The following is a 15012-nucleotide window of genomic DNA, read 5'->3' as shown; positions in this document are numbered from 1 at the left end:
TAAATATAAATCGTTATTCGTTTATGAAGTCACGTTTGACGCGAAAATTATAAAATAGCTCGAATCGCGAGGGTAACTATCGGTCTAGGTTGTTTTCTTTTCGTATGGAGCAGTATCGAATATCGAATGGAATCGCGAATGATGGCTGCGACTAGAAAGATGGCGTCCGGCCTGATAAATCGTGTTCAGATTGCTTTGCAGAGATTTGACAATATAATTCTGAATATTCTGAGCCGCAGATTTCCTCCAGGTACGAAAGTTACTATCACTTATTTTCTCAAGGGTAGCAGGATCGTGTCGAGGCCTAAAAATTGAAATAACGATATTCCAACCTCACTTTGCGTCCGACTTAACCTGAGAGTTCTATTTCACGTGAAAGGATATCGGAGCATTCAGCCGGTGATAAAATCTCGGATAAAATATGCTAATGAATGAATGCCTGTAAATAAATAAGCTATTAGTGACGCGCGTTTGTTGGCTAGAATTCTGAAATAACTCATGAGTTTTACCGAACTAAAAATATAATCATTCAATTAGTAAATAACATATTACGTACTATTTTGGTGGGCGTAGAGCTCTGATTATCATAATTCAAAAAATGCTCGGAGTCGATCGAAATATCTGTATTAATAAAACATGAATAATTCCAGAAGCGTTATGTGTCGTCGAATTGAACGAGGGGCAAAACTGGCCGCAGCCGATCCCTCGAAGGAGTCCATTTTCCATAGAGAATATTATTGATAACGGTTTTCTGTGGGCTGTTCCCACACATAAGCGAACAATTGAAAAAAGATGGAAGAGACGCTATGGAGATCCTAAGTATATTTGGAAATTGTTGACCCCGAAGACAAACATTTTGACTTGTAATACATGTGGTCATGATCATGAAGCTGGTATTCTTTGCAGTGAGTAAGATGATATATTTCGTTGAGAAATTAGTTTTGTTTTCCAACATATTTGGCTGCTCGCATTATTATGCTGAATCACAGTATTAGGCCAGGTGAACGAATTGTTTCGCCGAATTGTTACAAAATTTTTTTCCTCTCTATGTCTATTACGTTTTAGGACACTGTTACGACAAAGTAATGGCTGAAACAAAAGAGATGCAAACTGCTATCGTGAATGATTTAGGATTAAAACCAGTCGAGAAGGATGTCATTGTTTTATATGACGGAGAAAAGAGTGACGAAATGGTAGATTATTGGAAGGTACGATGAAATGCGTTTACTGATGTTATGGATCATGTCAACTTTGAAAAGTTGCTTATTTAACTATCTTACATTATTTTCTTTTCGCTTTCTGTTTTTCTTGCAATGTATACAGAACAAACAAATCGTGGAGGTACCTAGAAAGAGGCCAAGCTGGTTCCAGAAAAATCTACTTCAACGAACAACAGAGACACCTTCCAACAGTAAAGACATTGAGCCGACTAATTTGGCGTAGATACATATTTTATGGAAAATCTTCAGTTCTCTGGAAATACTTCAAGTAAAGTTAAATAAAAGTAATAATAATAATAATAATAATAATTTGGTAGAAATTTCTCGAATAAACGAGTAGATCCTAATGCGGTAATTATTATATATGTCACTAATCGATCCCTTCTATCCGTATTAAACAATGCCAATGAAAGAGGGGAGAATATAAATACGTAGTTTCCCGATTTAAGGAAGAAATCTTGATACTTGAATTGGTTGAATCTTCCTCATTCACCAGTAAAACTTAAAATTTTAGGGATATAAAATGTAGAATTCAAGTTATAGCCGTCGATTACAATTGAAAATATGCGTGATTCTAGAAAGAAATCTCCAAAATAGGCTTATGGCCTTTGCTCTTCGCCTTGAGGTTTACGACCGACGATCGAGGGTTCGGTTTACGAGTTTTGGCTTATGGATTACGGAGCTGTGCGGCTGGTGGTTTGCGGTTTTGGGCTTGCGATTCGTGGTTTATGGCTATCCTAGATTCGCGGAAGCGTTGAGGGCTTGGGGTCGATACGTGACTATTGCTCAGCTGTAGATTTTCCCTTACAAAAAGCCCTTTGGCGATAGAATCGTCATGAAAAAAGGTATAAAACTCCGTGAAAATTGCTCAAATCTGTGAAATTGCGCTTTGTTACGCGCAATTTCGCAAACTCCCTGCAATGCCGTTAATGTTTATCGGATTGTGGCGTCGCTATGGAAAAGTGTGCCAACTAATTTTACCGCAGATAGTATAAAACGGGAGTAATTACAAATTTTCTCCAAGCATGCACCGAGAGACGACTCGTTACTTATTGCTGTAAAACGTGACAACTGCGTTTCATCTGCAACTACCAAAGGACAATTAAATTGCAGGTCAAACCTGTCTTTTCCAGATTTCACTTGATCGTCTGATATCGCTGCAAACTGATAATTAGTTTGCTGTAATTGGGATCGTTAGTATAATGAATTGTCTGGGAAGGCAGTAGAGAAACTTTGAAGTGAATAAAAATCGCTAGCAGCTATCCAAATACTTCTATCTTTTTCCATCCAGACTTGCTGGAGATATAGTACAGCTATTGTATGCATATACGTATATCGTATGCTTTTTACAGGTAGATGCATACATTTGCCTGGAAATAAATTGTTCCCAAGTCTAAAAACCGAAATTGTATAAATTTGTCTGGAGATTTTTCGCGAAAAATCATACCGTTCGATCTTTCTTCTCTTCTTTCGCTTCTGCGCCACTGCTCGTCGCGACATCAGATTCTTTTTTGCCCAATTATTCATGACAATCGTATAGGTATATGAATATATATATATATAATACCACGATGCCCCAAATTCGCAGGACGATCTTTCCCCTTGTAACCATCGCACCCTTTGTATCACAGCAACAGGTTTCTCGCTCTGGTGAAACGATAAAATTCGCTTCAATGACCCCTCGCTGTAATTTGTGTCACGCAAGAAATCGCGAAACTCGTTATACCAATGGAGGAACGGAACGTTGATTTTCCGCCGATGATTAACGCTCGTTCAAATTCCGCTTAGAATTAAGACCGGAACTACCCGGATATTATAGTTCCGGCCGTTCGACTGTAGGCCACATTAAATTACAGCACCCACTAATTAATTAACGGGTATGAATTTCGACCCCCTTGAATTTGGGATAAATGGATTACAATACACGCTGCTCGTCTCTTTGTACACCGGATGGTGCAAGGAGCACCATAATAATTGCGCACGGCTGTCCTTTGATCTCGAATTCAGAAAGAACGCACGTAGGTATGATCCTATTACGTATTCGACTTGGATTAGTTTTTGTCGATTAACCCTGTGCGTGAAACTCGCGTTTTCTCGCGAAGACATATACAGCTGACCCCTGCTCCAGGACCCGTTCCTTTGATGTGTCCTTTGGCTTGCTTAGAATTTGGGCAACTGAAAAACCACCTCGCAAGACTCGTCAGGCAGCGGACATGGACTATGTGTTCATGAATTCTCACGTGAATATGTCCCTCTCGTCCGAGGATAATATAATACCTTGTATCTACCGACTTTTCTCGTACCCTCATCTGCGCTGTTTTCAACGTCTGAATACATTTCCGGTTGAAATACATTCCGCTACGTGAAACACATTATTCAGACTTTCACGGGATTGCGGGGAATACAGTGAATACACGGCATATCTGTTTCAGAAGCAGGCTCGACACGCTCACCGATCTAGTACGGGTACAATTGTCTCAGACTTATTTCAGTTATTCTCTATACTTCAGAAAATTATCGTTCTATTCATTGTTTTACTACTAATACATTATTCGAGGACGAGGTTTTCCTTGAGAATAAATGCCTGATTCATTTTATACGTGTAATCGGTTTCCAAATCATTTTTCAAAACCGTATATCAAAGGAGAAATTTCCTCATCAAGGTTACTGTTGTAATATTTCTTTTTTGGTTGGAAGTGGGTATACATATATTGAATTTCAGTCTGGTTTAAATCTCTTATTTATTTGAGTTATTGTTAATAAGAACTGAAGAGGATAACAAAAGTACAAAAGGGGCCTTTCTTAGGAGTATTTATACTTGTATCGAAGCTTAACAATTTAACATACATTTAGGAATAATTTTACTGACGGATTTAGCAAGTACATGCAGGATTATATTGGATACACTTTCTTTGAAAATTTCACCATACTTGCTAGCTGACTGATTTCTGTTTCTTTGTACCGGAAGACGCAGCAGGAGCAGCTAGCGCCCTCAAGCCGCGTTTACATTTTTCATTCAACTTAAGCTTGGTACTTATGTGCGACACTTAAAGTAATTAGGTATCTTAACACTCCTCCTTAATTACTTTACTTCGTAATAGTTTGAAACTTACATAGGGTAAAGGTTTTGTTAAAATATCGGCTATTTGTTCGTTACTCTTTACATGTTTTAAGGTAATAGTAGATTCTAAATGTTCTTGAATGAACTTACGTGAGATGTCTATGTGTTTCTTTCCTTTTGTAATTCTCCCTTCATGGGTGTTTTGCAACATACAGATAGCTGATCTGTTATCAACGTATAAAGTTGTGGGTTCATTTAGATTTGTAATGCCTAGCTCGCTACCTAAACGTCGTATCCAGCAAATGTCATCAATAGATGATACTGCTGCTCGATATTCAGCCTCGGCTGTAGAATTTGCTACATGGCGTTGCTTCTGTGTGTGCCATACAATAGGGCCTCCTCTCAAAATAAGCACACCACTTGTTGACTTTCCAGTCACTGGATCTCCTCCATAATCTGAGTCAGTATAGGCTATTACGTTATCATCTCCGTTAAAGAAGATTCCAAAATTCGTTGTGCCATTTAAATATTGAAACACACGTTTTACCATTCTCCAATGACTCGTCATCGGTTTACTCATCTGTCTACTAAGATAGTTCACTGCAAAGCTAATATCTGGACGGCTAATTGTAGCTAAATAAAGTAAGCTACCTATGGCTTCACGATATGGATTTAGTTTATCAAGTGGTTGATCGTTTACAAATTTTCCTTCGTCAGTTATCATACCACGTTCCATCGGTGTGGATACAGGACTAGAGTTTTCAAGGTTGAATCTTTTGATAATTTTCTCAGTGTACTGGACTTGGTTTACGAAAATGCCATTTGAATTTACTTCAATATTCATCCCTAAATATGACAGACGATTGCTTGTAGCAGTATTAAATGTGATCTCAAACTTTTGATTCACTTTTCTCAATATTTGTACTAGTTTAGATTCATCTTTTCCAGCAATTATTCCGTCATCAACAAATAAGATCATAATGACGGTTCTGTCTTTATTATAATATACACACGGATCATCTTCAGTATTTTCTAATCCAAATGTTTTTAAGTACGATGAGATTTTCTCATTCCAATTTTTAGGTGATTGCTTCAGACCATACAGACTCTTAATGAGCTTACAAACGCGTCCTGAATCATCATCAAATCCTTCAGGTTGATACATATATATATTTTCTTCTAATTCACCGTGTAAGAAGGCTGTTCTAACATCGAATGTCATTAGCTTCATTTTGTTTGACGCGGCAAGACTTAGCAACAATCGAATAGATGCATGACGAGCAACAGGACTAAACGTTTCAAAATAATCTATACCCTTTTCCTGTTCAAATCCTCGCGCTACTAATCTAGCTTTCTCTGTACCATCGGATTTTTGACGTAAAACCCAACGGCAGGATAATGGTTTAGCATCTTTCGGTAGTTCTACTAATTTCCAAGTATTCATTTTGACTAGAGACTCGAATTCATTTTGCATTGCTTTGTACCAATTTTTATCTTTCAGTGCTTCAGATACGGATATATCTTCTACTTCACCTATCATTGCACAATTGTTTGCGCTATTTATCCAGCCTGTCTCATACTCGGCAAATTTTCTGGGCATTCTTAACTCGTTACGATTTCTTAACTTTACACCCTCATTTTGATTTTCAGCTTCAACTATTTCGGAGTTTTGGCTTTCATCTGAAGTGTCATTGTCAGGTGTATCATATTCCGAATCTACTGACTCAATTTCAATATTTTCATTTTCGTTTTCATTTAGAGGCATCTGCATTTCGGTTAGACTTTGATTTGACTTAAATTTTTCATCAAAAATTACATTTTCAGAGCTTATCACATCATTTTTATCTTTGACATAGATTCTGTAACTCGGTGAATCTAAATCGTAACCTACAAATATACCTTTTATCGACTTTTTACCGATTTTTGTTTGTTTATGCTTTGGTAATAAAACGTAACAGTCACATCCAAAGATTCTTAGCTTACTTATGTCTATTGTGCGTCCAAACCACAGTTCGGCTGGTGTTTTATTCTTTTGTGAGCTTGTACCAGTCTGATTAATTGTAAATACTGCGTAATTTATTGCTTCGGCCCACAAATTTTCATCTAAACCTTTCGATTGTATCGCAGTTCTAGCTGCCTCTACGATTGTACGCATTTCACGTTCGATTCGACCATTTTGTTCTGGCGTATATGTATTAGTCTTGCTATGAAGAACTCCTAGATTGTCTAATAGTTTCTTGGTATCACAATTTTTAATCTCCGTGCCATTGTCTGACCTGAGAGTCTTAACTTTTCTGTCAAATTGGTTTTGCACCATTTTTAGGAATATGTCTAATTTTGTAACTGCCTCGTCTTTGGTTTTGAGAAAATAAACTGTTCGGTAATGTGTAAAGTCATCTTTTAGAAGAAGAAAATATTTCGCTCCTCCTAAAGATCTAGTTTCTATCTCACCTAAGTCTACGTGTATCAGATCCAGCGGTCGTGAGGCTACTTTACTATTTTTCGGATGAGACACCCTGTGTTGCTTCCCGTAAGCACATCCTTCGCAAACATACTCTTCCCAGTCGTTGATATATTTAATACCCTTTTTATCTAATACGTTTTTAATATACTTAATGTTTTGGTGCGCCATTCGTTCGTGCCACTGCTTTATAGAAATACTGACTAGACAACTGTCTGAACGAACTGACTCACTCTTTGTACTTTCTGACCTATCCATACGAAACATCATTTTGAATAAATTTCCTTCCCTATTTGCTATGGCGACAATCTCATTTTCATTTTTAGTCATGAAATAGGAGTTTTTTGCATCTGCAGTTTGAATGTAACCCTTATCTAATATTTTAGTAACAGACAATAAATTGAAAGGCATCTTTGGTGTGTGTAGTACATCCTTTAGCTCAATTTTACACCAACGCTCACCGTCGAATGCTTCTAACTTAACATTCCCTATGCCTATCCCTTCAATTTGGGTTGCGTCACCGATCACGACCATTACAGGCTTTTCGAGTTTTACATAATCACTCATCCATTCCATATGAGACGTCATGTGCTGTGTCGCAGCACAGTCTTGGTACCATAAATCACTACAATTTGGTAAAGAATTTATGTGATTTACATTTGCAGCTGATAGGCTTATTGTTATAAATGCTCGTCTATCACTTTTACCTTTTGTGGACTCTTCTTTATCAGACTTTTCATTCTTTTCTTTGTTGTTCCAACAATCCTTTGCAAAATGACCCTTTTTCTTACAAATATTACAGCCATAGTTTTTCTTACAATAGTCTAAATACTTTTCACATGGCCTACCTCGACAATCTTTCTTTAAATGACCTGCCTTTCCACACTTGAAACATTCAATTTTCTGACTCGGCGGTTTATAATCTTTTCCTGACTGTTTTGATATAAGAGCGTTTCGAGAATTATGGCTTTCGCCTTTACTTTCATTTAGTCTGTCTTCTTCTAGACGCAAAAATTCAAAAAGTTTGTTTAGATTTTTGTCTGTACTACTCATGCAATCCCAAGAGGTTCTGAAATGATATAATCTAGGTGGCAACATATTCAGAATTCGCGATATAATCCACCCTTCCTTAATTTCTTCGCCTCCGGCTTTTAATCTGTCTGCATATTGCTGAATTTTCATGCAATTTTCAATTACGGATTTGCTCTCATTATACTTATAACTAAAGAATAGCCTTTGTAAGTTTTCAATAGTAATATCTGACTTTTTCTCATATAGAGTTTCTAACTTTTCGAGCATCAGCCTCGCAGTCGTACAGTTACAGATTTTCTTTGCTATATCGCTACTTACATTTAAACCTATAAGTGTTTGAGCTTCAATGTCTTTCTTCATCCAGGCCTTGACGCTTGCTTCAGTATCTGGTCCCTGCGGTTTAACCTCAGCACCCGTTGCGACTTGAAAAAGATCCTTCGTCTTTAAGGTTAGGTTCAGCTTGAACCTCCATGACTCGTAGTTGACTTCTCCCTGACTGTCCTCTGCGAGATTTTCCAGTTGAGATCTGACTGTATCCATGACTCGATTGTTTTCCAGACGTTTGTTATCCTCTTTTATTTCAGTTCATATGTATACCCTTGGTTATGTCTGGGCCCATAACCTGTTGTAATATTTCTTTTTTGGTTGGAAGTGGGTATACATATATTGAATTTCAGTCTGGTTTAAATCTCTTATTTATTTGAGTTATTGTTAATAAGAACTGAAGAGGATAACAAAAGTACAAAAGGGGCCTTTCTTAGGAGTATTTATACTTGTATCGAAGCTTAACAATTTAACATACATTTAGGAATAATTTTACTGACGGATTTAGCAAGTACATGCAGGATTATATTGGATACACTTTCTTTGAAAATTTCACCATACTTGCTAGCTGACTGATTTCTGTTTCTTTGTACCGGAAGACGCAGCAGGAGCAGCTAGCGCCCTCAAGCCGCGTTTACATTTTTCATTCAACTTAAGCTTGGTACTTATGTGCGACACTTAAAGTAATTAGGTATCTTAACAGTTACTCAGTTAAAGAAAAAAAAAATTGTACAAAATATGATGCTATTATAACTGTAATATGAAATCTACTCAGGAAATGTTAGGAACAAAACAGACTTTGTCGTTTTTTTCTGAGTTCCAACAGTTTCTGCATAGAGAAAAAAATTTGTGATGGTGTTGAAGAATTGATTAATGTCTGTTATACTTTGTAAAATATTTATTTCAGTATCTATTTGCACAAGGGTCTTTTTCAAGCATCTTCCTGGTAGCGAATGTGAATCTATTTCCCATTACGTACAAGTTAATTGCTCTATTGTCAATCATCACTAAGCCGTTGAACGTATTACGCCCCTTTGGAGGTGAGTAATCCACTGCTCTTCGAGACCTGGAACTGGTGAAATCTCTCTTGTGGTACTTTCATGCGGTCGGCTCAGAGGACATGGATAAAATCTCGTTTCTCTGATCGGATATTAAAGCGGAAAACGGAAGGCCTCAAATCCTTGTTTCATCCCCTCAAGGGCTACGAGAGTATAAAACTTTAATACTGAACGTAAACATATTGTTTGCCTTTCATTTTTTTTCAATTTTATTCTACTAAATAACGCTTATTCCTCTAATGCAGAAGATATAATATTTCACGCGAGGCAATTGATATTTATAGAATTTTATATTTTACCCAGAATTTATAACAGCTATTGCACAGTTGAAAGTAAAAATTAGTTTTAGGTATACAAGTACGACGAGTTACCGTAAAATTCTTCCGTTTCTTTTCCTCAATCTGCGGTTAAAAAATTAAATTGTGGAAGAGTCTTCGAGCCCGTATAATCGATGGCAACTCAAAGCAACTGAAGCCCTAAAGAGTTTCTGATTTTAAGCAGCGTCAAGCAAAAAAGTTACGATACCATCGGATTGAATTGAGATTCGAAACATGTGGCTTTGATTTTTGATCCCCTTTTCTGAAATAGTTCCACTGAAATTTCAGCTGAGCTGAGTTTTTTTTTTAGTTTGTTTTTCTTTACTCGTAGCTTGGTAATTTATTTTTGCATTCACTGTTTATTCGATAAAGAAAATGTGTGTACAACATCCACGCGAGTTCGACATACTGTACATCGTATATTCGTATATTATTATTAATCGAAAGTTGAGTTATTTGTACAATAATAATAAAAACGCCGGTGAGTACGAATGGATAATTTAACTTCTCTGTTAATTGTCCGAAAGTTGGCGAGATACTCGTCGATATCGAGATAGTATTAGAATACAGTTACCTTAATTAACATAAATCACATATTCGCCTGAGATTTCGAGTCATTTCAAGTACAAAATCGGAAACACAGTCAGACGTAATTTTCCGGCAAGGAGTTAAAAGCCTATAATTTAGACAAAAGTACGAGCAGGGTGCGAGTTTGAAATAAAACCTAATGAAACGAAAGTGAGGTGAGGTAAGGGAAGTTTAAGGGATAAGGTCTAAGGTCTGGGTAATGGCAATTTATGTCGAAAAATGTAACGAATTTCAGGAGTTTCAGGGAAAGTCATCCTGAGCTTCGGGTTTTCTGCCGTCGCGTCGAGCATAGTGAAAATTCTTGAGAGAATAATTTTTAACCCGCATTGCGTACACCTACGCAGTTCTTTGATAAAAGGAGGTGGAGGAGGAGGAGGAGGAGGAGGAGGAGGAGGAAAAGTAAAAAAAGTAACGGAAAATCGTCCGGCATTTTCTGCGCCACGCAAACTCTCGAGGCGAGTTGAAAATAAACTCTAATGAAGCCTTAAGTGAGGTCAGGACGAAGTCATAGGTCGTGGTCGTGGCAGTTCGCATTTCTAACCCTTTCGTAATTCCCCGAGCTCATTTCGCAGTCGGATATAAACAGTCAGCGGACGCTTATTGTTAGTCTCGTGGGTAGAATTTCCCGCTATATAAATGCTAGAACAATTCTCTGTGGCTGAAATCGTATCAGCAGACACGATATCGTTCCAACGTGTCGACGATTATTTCCTGTCTCCTGCGAGTGCTAACTTTCGCCTATATCGTGCAGCTTTTATAACGAAACACCACGGGGAAGAGAATTTAAACTCTGTCGAGGGCTTGATTAAATTTCGCTGTTTATAGCGATCCAGAGAAACTGCGTCAGGTTAATGCCTCCCCTTGATTTAACGCTAAATCGCAGCTGCAGTCTCGAATACACTCGAGCTACGCCCACTGAGCTAAAAATAATCGATGCATCGAGTAATCGGATCCAAAAAATAATACAAGACGAATCGTTGAGTTGGTAAAAATTAATCGATCAATCGATCACTTGATTTTTTTTTAAGCAGTGCCTTTGAAACCAAAATTTCAAGTTTTTTGACAACTTATAGTTATATATTCATTTAATCACATAAATCGATGTTCTATTGCATCGTTCACGAGGGAGTAAAAAACAAGAACCGATTGTGAGCAAAAGTAATCGAGTTTGAAAAATAATCGATCGTACTTGATTAATCTTGAAAAAATTATCGATTTAATCGAAAATCAATTATTTTTGCTCATTCTTAAGAATCCAGACGATTGATCGTCCGTCTGCTTTGTCTTTCTGAAATATATTCGCATGAAAAAAACTTGGGTACATTACAATACGGATTTCGCTTCGCGAAGGATGATCTCGTATTTTTCTCATCTCGGAATCTGGTAATAAGACGAATCCTCCGTTCCTTTGATATTGTTTCAACGCTTTTTCTTCTCCTCATTAGGACCTCGTTAAGGCGCTAATAACTTTCAGATCAGTTAAGTGAACGTCGTCTGTGAGACAAACTCGGCAAAAAGATTTGTTCCGTTTACCATCCTTGTCGTGCATTTATTTTTACTTTTCCTCGGCTTCCTTCAGCTTAATATCACATCCCACAGGAATTATTTGGCGAACGATAATTAATTCATTGTGCTAAATAATAGTGTTTCTGGTTGGCTTGTCGATCTTCCAAGAATTTTCTTAGCTGATTTAGCAATTTCACGAATTCGCATTATTTCACAACGTCAAAAATGAGTATTTTTTTCTCGGAGGCGGAAAAAATTTTCCTCAATTATCCCCGCGTAACATTATTTTTTTAACTTTGCAGCGTTGATTTGACCCTTTACTGTTTTCCCGTTTACACGTCGACGTTGTGTTAATATAAAACTGAAACAAGTCATGATTACTCCTTAATTTTTCAATTTCATAAAAATTTTTTCACAGCATTTTTTCTCCCGTCCTAACCGTCTAATAAGAATTTTTGCTTAAAGCAACCGTTCATAATTTAGTCCATTTGAAAAGGGAAGCAAAAAACCCACAGTATTACTGCGATTCGTGCCTGTGACATTATTCTCATTGTCAACTTAATTCTTTTTCATTACTTACCTTTCCTTATCCTTACCTTGGAGAATACGCAAATCGCTGGTCAGTATACCTTTGCACGCGGCGTTTCCATCGCCAGAATTCTAATCAGCAGAAATAGCAGGCTAATACAGTTCGCCACGGAAAATGGCTATGAATATATGAGGCATTCCACGCCAAACCGACCTAAGTATGACCCTCACAATCGGATATTTTTTTTTATCTCCAAGTATGGTATAGAGTGTAGAAAAAAGGAAACATCTTTTACCGGGTTTTATATTTTGCGGACCACGGGTTTCATTTTTACTGCTCCCAAAAACACGAAAACCCAATTTTTGAATGAATAGTCCGAAGCGATTGGCTTCGAATGTTTATCATGAATTCTTTGTTAGAAAACGAAAATTTTGAGACCAAGATGCAAGTGGGCGAGCTTTTGGTTCAGAGACTACAGGCGAGACAAGTAATTAAAAAGTGAGAAAAAATGAATAATACATAAATTTGTATTTTTTAAATCTATATTTAATCCGTCTCTACTCACTTTTAAATTACTTGTTTCGCCTGAAGCTTCTAAACCAAAATCTTTCCAACTTCCATCTGCGTTAAAAAAATTTCTTTTTTCAAAAAAAAATTGACGAGAAAAATTTAAGGCCAATCGATTAGAGCTATTCGTTCAAAAATTGAGTTCTCGTGTTTTTGAGAACGGCATAAAAAACGAACCCTTGGTCCCAAAAATATCAGATTCGGTTAAAAATGTTCTTTTCCTACACGCTACACGATACTTGAAATAAAAAATGAAAAAAAATCGCCGATGGCGAGGGTCGACTTGCGATGGAATACCTCATGTATAATACTAGTCCACGGTGGGTATATACAACACGTCGCAGACCTGATATCAGCCACACCTTCAATAATACATCAGTTAAATGTGAATTATACACCTTAAACGTCCATCAGCCTTCATGTCATGGAGGCATATTACAACACAACGGCTCTAGCTTCGACAGCTGATAACGATCCACAAAACTGCATGCGAAAAAAAGAACTTGAATAAAACAAGGGTCAGTCAAGTCAGCATATTGGAGGTGAAAAGAGAAGCAAAAAAAAAAAAACAAACCGGGAGGCGTTACAATTTTTTCTCAATTTCATTTATTTACACAAAAAAATTATAGTACATAATCCTAAACAAAATAGAACTCGCAACAAAAACGTCATTCAGACATTTGTCCCTTTTGCGTTTTCTTTATCCTATTTTAGGTACGATTAATCGAATAAAAATAATAATAATAAGCAAGATAAATTTTTCTTTTGATCTATTATTTTCTACATTTATCTTCTAAATTTGCATGTATTGCTTTTGTTAATTTACCGATTTAACTGGAAATTAATCGCGCCAGTTTCAGCTACAATCCATGCCGTAAGTTTCTTCTTTGTATACTATATATATATATTTCCGGTTACATTGGCTCATCAAGCATCGCAATTATTCGCCGATTCGTTTGCCCAAAGATCCGCAATTTGTCAGACGTTCTGTCCTGCTGGCCGTACTTCCAGTCAGCAAGACACAAGTGACGTCGCATCGTTCCATTCATGGATCTTTGGGTGTAATTGGCAAGTAGTACGAGTCGTCGGGATGATGAGCCGCATGTTTGCGTTGCGCACGCAGCTCCGAGGGAACTTCATAGCGACTGAGACTCGGTCAGTGTCTTCGAAGCTAGTCTGGCGTACGGTGCTTCGGATCTGCGGGGAGAGAAATTTGCCTAGTTTGTAGGCAGTATATATACTTAGTCGTCGCTCTCGGCAATTCGAGGGAGGCATTTTATTCACCGTTTTAATAAAACTCCGCCATTTCACATACGGAGGGGAAATTATTTTCCTCCACACCTGCTGCTCGTGCGGTGTGAATATTACTTTTGACGAACATAAGTCATGCGTATACATGTACGCATAAATACATATGAAAACGGGGCGACGACGGATGCTTAAGGAAGTAATAATATGTTGGAGAATAATCATTTCAGGGATAAACTTTGCCGATATATAGTTTTCGCTCTGATAGTTAAAGCGAAAATAAGAACTCTGATCGATTGACACCATAAAACTAGAGTTTCTTTTTTACGCATAAAAATAAAGTTCTTTGTTTCCTCTTCGTTATTCCTTCGGAGTAACTGTGCTTTAATTTTTTGTTTTTGTTCTTTCTTTTTCATATTCAGATCACACGGCTCAACGATGAGATCGGGCGACTTGAAGCTCGACTATCGGTGATTGATTAATTGATTGATTAATTAATTAATTACTGTACAACTAAAACCCGCGGTCGCGTCGGTGTGAAAGGAAATCATGAAGAATGTGGATACGGAAAGGTTGTACAACTGCAGTGCTGTGGTGCTCAGGCAGGATTTATCAACGGTGCGTGAACTGAACAGAAGTGATCTTTTGAACGCTCTTGAGGAAGCGCTTTCCGGTTCCATAGTGAGGGAACAGCTTCGCGACAAGTTGTCCGTCTGTCTGTTTCCTGGTCAGCCAAAACCCTACGATTTACCATGGTGGGAAAAACTCTCTTGGGCTCTCGTATTCACGGCTATGCTGCTAGTAGCTATCGGCGGAAATGCGATCGTCATGTGGATAGTTCTTGGTGAGTAAATAACGATAATATCTATATTAATATGTTTATTAATGTATACCAGTTCCTCGATCGATATATACTCTGATTGTTCACCTTTTAATCGCCCGACTTTCGTGTAATTCAATTATCCCGGCTCCAGAGTTGAAACCCCGCCAGGTTAATTGCTTTAACACCGCGTTCCTTCCCTAAACCGATAAGTTAAACACCACCCATTATACTCTCTTCGATTTATGCACGCGTAACTGATCCCAACTCTTTACAGAGTT

General features: G+C 37.5%; 2 protein-coding genes across 3 annotated transcripts in view; both read left to right on the top strand.

Annotated features, from left to right (window-relative positions):
* Positions 1-141: 141 nt before the first annotated feature.
* On the top strand, positions 142-1575 carry LOC124408589 (39S ribosomal protein L32, mitochondrial). Its single transcript, XM_046885622.1, has 4 exons — positions 142-250; positions 651-905; positions 1066-1208; positions 1324-1575. The coding sequence occupies exons 1-4, from the start codon at positions 142-144 to the stop codon at positions 1441-1443; spliced, it is 627 nt and encodes a 208-aa protein (XP_046741578.1). The 3' UTR covers positions 1444-1575.
* Positions 1576-14458: 12883 nt separating this feature from the next.
* Positions 14459-15012, top strand: part of LOC124408557 (tachykinin-like peptides receptor 86C) — a 64253-nt gene continuing 63699 nt past the window's right edge. For both annotated transcript variants that reach the window (XM_046885569.1, XM_046885578.1), the window contains exon 1: positions 14459-14755. In XM_046885569.1, the coding sequence (XP_046741525.1) occupies positions 14461-14755 (295 nt within the window). In that variant the 5' untranslated portion in view covers positions 14459-14460. The remainder of the gene's footprint in view (positions 14756-15012) is intronic.

The sequence above is a fragment of the Diprion similis genome, chromosome 1, assembly GCF_021155765.1.
Source record: "Diprion similis isolate iyDipSimi1 chromosome 1, iyDipSimi1.1, whole genome shotgun sequence".
NCBI classification, from domain to species: Eukaryota; Metazoa; Arthropoda; class Insecta; order Hymenoptera; family Diprionidae; genus Diprion; species Diprion similis.
The sequence above is the reverse complement of the archived record's forward strand: the minus strand, read 5'-3'. Positions and strand labels throughout refer to the sequence as shown.